The sequence below is a fragment of the Leuresthes tenuis genome, unplaced genomic scaffold (assembly GCF_036924035.1).
Source record: "Leuresthes tenuis unplaced genomic scaffold, fLeuTen1.0.hap1 SCAF_2, whole genome shotgun sequence".
NCBI lineage: Eukaryota > Metazoa > Chordata > Actinopteri > Atheriniformes > Atherinopsidae > Leuresthes > Leuresthes tenuis.
The window spans coordinates 27,945,259-27,950,238 of record NW_027325356.1 but is presented as its reverse complement, the minus strand read 5'-3'; the positions used below and the strand labels follow the sequence as shown (position 1 = coordinate 27,950,238).

The 4,980-nt window shown below is 41.1% G+C and overlaps 1 protein-coding gene across 1 annotated transcript; it reads left to right on the top strand.

Annotated features, from left to right (window-relative positions):
- LOC140302463 (retinaldehyde-binding protein 1-like) lies at positions 1 to 4,030 on the top strand. The gene is made up of 7 exons (XM_072381284.1): positions 1 to 77; positions 536 to 664; positions 777 to 981; positions 2,538 to 2,716; positions 2,821 to 2,979; positions 3,069 to 3,179; positions 3,298 to 4,030. The coding sequence occupies exons 1-7, from the start codon at positions 69 to 71 to the stop codon at positions 3,442 to 3,444; spliced, it is 939 nt and encodes a 312-aa protein (XP_072237385.1). The 5' UTR covers positions 1 to 68; the 3' UTR covers positions 3,445 to 4,030.
- The last annotated feature ends 950 nt before the right edge of the window (positions 4,031 to 4,980 follow it).

The window sequence follows — 4,980 nt, the reverse complement described above, 5'->3', positions numbered from 1 at the left end:
GATGTTCTGATTGTGCCAATTCTTCTTTCTTTACAGTGTTAGCGTAGCTGCTGTGAGACGCTGCAACCATGGCTGCTGTAAGTTTAATCACCTCACAACAATTCATAGAGGACACTTGAGTGCCCATTTTTCTTTGTTTATGCTGGGTTGGTCCATTTCTGGCCCCTGTTCAGTCGCTGAATAACAGCTCGGAGTGAAAAGCCTTAGTTCTTGGAAGTTTGACTGTCAGCGCATGATGCTGCTTAATACTGTTATTGTACCAGTAGATGCTGGCTCTGGGATGGACTCTTAAGCTGTGTTTAAGAAAAGGCTTTAGAAGTCCTTTCAGTAATCATGTGAAGCAGATTAACCAGATGTTCGCTGTTGCAGACCAGTTGGAGCTACAGCTCAGGGGTGTTTCTGGGGGTATGTGTGGTTTGGTGATAAAGAGAATAAATGAATATTGCATCAAACTGGTGTGTTAATGTTTAGCAAATTACTCAAGAAGTGTCAGGAAAAGATGATTGATAATAACCTGCATAAGCTTATTTTACAGACTGGAACTTTTCGTATGGTGTCGGAGGAGGAGCAGGCCATGAGGGCAAAGCTGGAGCACCTGACAGTGAAGGATCATGGGCCGGTGTTTGGGCCATGCCCCAAGCTGCCTGGCCACACCGTGCAAAAGGTAAAACGATGTCATCTCTGAATGGCAACAGGTACAGAGGAGGCGTGATTCTCATTTTGTCTCTGGAAACATGGCGGGGTTTCTAAAAAAATGTTTTGTGTGGATTCTGTAGGCGAAGGATGAGCTGAATGAGACAGATGAAAGACGGACGTCGTCGCTGAAGGACCTGCGGGCCATGATGAAGGAGAAGGCAGCAGATGCAGATGACATGTACAAACTGGTGCAGCAGCGCTTTGGGGACAAACCGGACTCTCTGCTGCTGCGCTTCCTCAGAGCCCGCAAGTTTGACGTTGCCAGAGCGCACGAGCTCATGAAAGGTGAGTGACAGAGGCGACCATCTAATAGCCCACAGAACTTCATGTGAAGGGCTTTTATTTTCATTTTGTTGTTGAGAGAAAAACTCAAGTTATCGCCCACATCAATCCGACATCCATATCCTTTGATTCGGCTTCTGCACACATTTTTCAGTAGCTTCAGTAATTAAGGATGAGTTCTCCTTTGTTTCCCTGTTTGGATGAACTCTGTCCATCTCTGAGACAGCGAGGCATGTGTTAATTAATTGAGGGCTCTGAGATGCCTCTGAGTTTCCCCTGACAAAGGGCTCCTTTGTGTTCAAATTGGACAGCAAATTATTTTTTTACTTGTGAAGACTCAGTGTTATGCTGGGAACGTCCCGTGCCTGTGATGACCGTGTTGGTCTGGGGGAGGAGAGGATATTAAAAAAAAAACAACAAAAAAAAAACAATTTGACACAACTATACAAAGATGTCATGTGACTTGCTTGTTATTTACAAGTGTGCTTCACTAAACTCAACCACGTGTGTATGGCACTTTTAAAACACAAATTGATCTCAAACTCCTTTACAGAGCAAAAGCAAACAGAAACAAATAAAAAAAACAAAAATGATAAAAGAAGAAGGATTTAAAGTTAATAGAATAAGTTAATAAATAATAAGTTGATAGAATATATAAAAGACAAAGCATATTGAGACAAATTGTGTAAAACAGATTAGGGAAGTTACATAAAGGCTTTTCCAAAGAGGTACGTTTTACACTTTACTAAAATAGAGAGGGTGTCTTATGTACTCAGACCAGCAGCCGGTTCTATTTTTGCAGCAATACATTTTTTTTTTCACTGTTTTTTCAGTCTTCTTTGTGGAGTTAAATACTTTTTAGTTACTGCAAAGCCAGAAACTACCAACTACCATTATCAATGTCACCTGCAGCAGCCAAATTAATACAAAAATAAACCAGTAATTAATTAGTCTATTATTATTTTATTAAGATCCCTTATTGGCTGCAACTAAAAGCTGCAGCTATTATTCCTGAGATCCAGCAGAATCCACAGATATGAAACAAAATATATGTAACCCATCTAATTATGGAATTCAAATGTACTTTTGCATGCATTTCGTGGCTGTTTGGTACTGTGTCGCCCTGTCCAAGGTGTACCCTGCCTTTTGCCCTATGGCATGCAATCCTCATATAAACTTTGAAGTTACTTTTACACTCAATACCTGATGTGCAAAAGCATAATCATAGCTCTAAATAACATTCTAGCAAATTTGTGGCTAACCAACGACCCAACTAGACAGCATCAATGGAAGCAAAACATACACGATAGTTGGTATGGGAGGGGAGTGTGATGTGAACTTGTTCTGTAGGGTTAATTGCAGATATAGACAAACTCGCTGATCAAGCACATACACGTTCATGTGTGTTAACTGGTGCCTCTGTATCTCAGGAGTAAGACAGTAAGAGTCCTTGTGTCTGGCACATCAGTGGCCTGAAGTGACCGGTTATACTCCAAACACATGATGCCCCATATGAGAATGCAGCTGATAGGTAAGTGTGTGTCGTGGGGTTCTTCTAGGTTACGTGCGCTTCAGGAAGGAGTATCCTGAGCTGTTTGAGAATCTGACCCCCGAGGCGGTCCACAGCACCATTGAGGCGGGATACCCAGTGGTTCTGCCCCGCAGAGACAAGCATGGCCGTGTGGTCCTGCTCTTTAACATCGACAACTGGGACCTGGAGGAGATCACTTTTGATGAGGTAGCTGGAAAGCAAACCCTGTGATGCAAACACACATTAAACCCAAAAGAGCTAATTTTTTACTACGTATTTAGAAAGAAGACACGTCTTTGCATGTTTAACAGGTCTTGAGAGCATACTGTGTGATCCTGGAGAAGCTGCTCGAAAATGAGGAGACTCAGATAAATGGCTTTGTCCTGATTGAGAATTTCAAAGGCTTCACCATGCAGCATGCGTCAGGGATTAAGACGGCTGAGCTCAAGAAGATGGTGGACATGCTGCAGGTCAGAGTGGACTTGGAAAATAAAGTTGGAGAATTTCTCCATGTTTAAACTGTATTTCAAATCTTTGTGTGTGTTGTGTTTTTCCGCAGGACTCGTTTCCCGCCCGTTTCAAGGCGGTCCACGTTACTCACCAGCCCTGGTATTTCACCACCACATACAACGTGGTTAAACCCTTCATGAAAGCCAAGCTACTAGAGAGGGTATGGATGGGGAAGCAAACAGCTGCTATGAGCGAAATTCCTGAATGAGTTTGTCTTTTGATAGATTTCTCTTTTATATCAGTCATCCTCTCTTAACACTGCTCCTAACTCTCTACAGGTCTTTGTTCATGGTGATGAGCTGGACAACTACTTTAAAGAATTTGATGCAGATATCCTGCCTTCAGATTTTGATGGAAAAGCCCCAGTGGCTGACTTCCAAGGCATTGCTACGAAGATTTTTGGCTCCGAAGACACTGCTCTCTGAAAAAAATATTAGTTCCTTTTTAAACCCAAGAGTAGAGGCCTTCACCCAAGATGTTGTTTGTGATCAGATCCGTGGACTCTAAAAAAAAAAAAAAAACAAGCATCTAGAGTTAGAAGCAGGAAATGGTTCGCAAATGAGTAATGAGATAAAAATGAAAAGAAAAAGGATGTTTAGATGAGAATATTCAATAGTTTACATTTTTAACTTCACAGAACTAGCACTCCTTGTCATGAAAGATGAAGAAGGAAATGAGAGTGGATATGATGATCTAGATCACAACCACAATCACTTTGGTTTGATGTCATTTGCCTTAAAAGTACATTTTACAAGAACAACGTGCTGAGAACACTATCAGATTAGTATGAGGACAGACTTTGCTGTGTTACGGTCTGTGCTTTACAGTCTCAATGATGACTTTACGTATAGTATTCAGAGGGGAAACCGATAAGGAGATAAGTCTGAATTACATTACTGTTTCAGAATGAGGGGCCTCTTGATATAGTTCCTCGGAAACAGTTTTAGCTCTTGAAAGTCTTGTTTCAAAATCTGCAAATATCATGTGAGGTGTGGTACTTGAAATGCATTGTTTCATGGATATCTTTTCTGCCTGTTGCATTGGATTGGAAAATGTTCAATAAACTTTTTTTTTTGGTGTCTGTAGGTTTTTTATGAATTGCCTTTTTTGTTGCCCTCTATTTGAGTTAACTTGAAAGTAGCAGTTAAACCAGGCTCACACATAAAGCATTATCAGCTTATTTTGGTCCTAAATCAGGTTGACCTATTGCCAAAGAAATCTCTTATTCTAGAAACACCTCAGACTGAATTCGGAACATTAAATATGATACGTGTTGACATGAGCAACGTGCATTTCATACTTAAAATATGATCAGGGTTTGCACATGGTTCACATTAGTGGAGTCATGGTATAGGTGTGGTTTTTGTGAATCATTGCAGAGAACGTGTCGTCGGGATGATCTCACAGCTCCCCTGTGGTTAATAAACCTCAGACATGACTACACTTTAAGATGGTCGTCATTCTTCTACAGAGGTGCCATAGAGAGCATCCTAACTGGATATCACAAACTGGCATGGCTAAGACAGCAAGGCTTCACAGAGGTTAATTAAAACGACCCAGAACATAATCAATACCCAGCCACCGAACATCAGTGGGGTTGTACAGGCTCTGGTTGAACACTGCTAATTAAACTGGTAGTGATTTATTTTTTTATCCTAAATGCGCTGCATTCAAACTAAAGCCGAGGAAAACAATAGGCCAGTGACTGTTCTCATAAGTAAGCAGCATCCCCAACATCTGTTCTAAGTTTACAGTATTTCTATCTTATTCAAGAACAAGAACAAGAGATCATACATTTGGATCCTCAGCAAATAATTTGGAAATGTGGACAACATGTCACTAAGGTTCCGCCTGCTGTAGGTCAATAAGAGGACTCAGGGGTTTCAAGTCCATTTTGTATGAATGCTACCCATTGTACCATCGCATCATCCTGAAATAGGTAACATTAAGGCACTTAATGG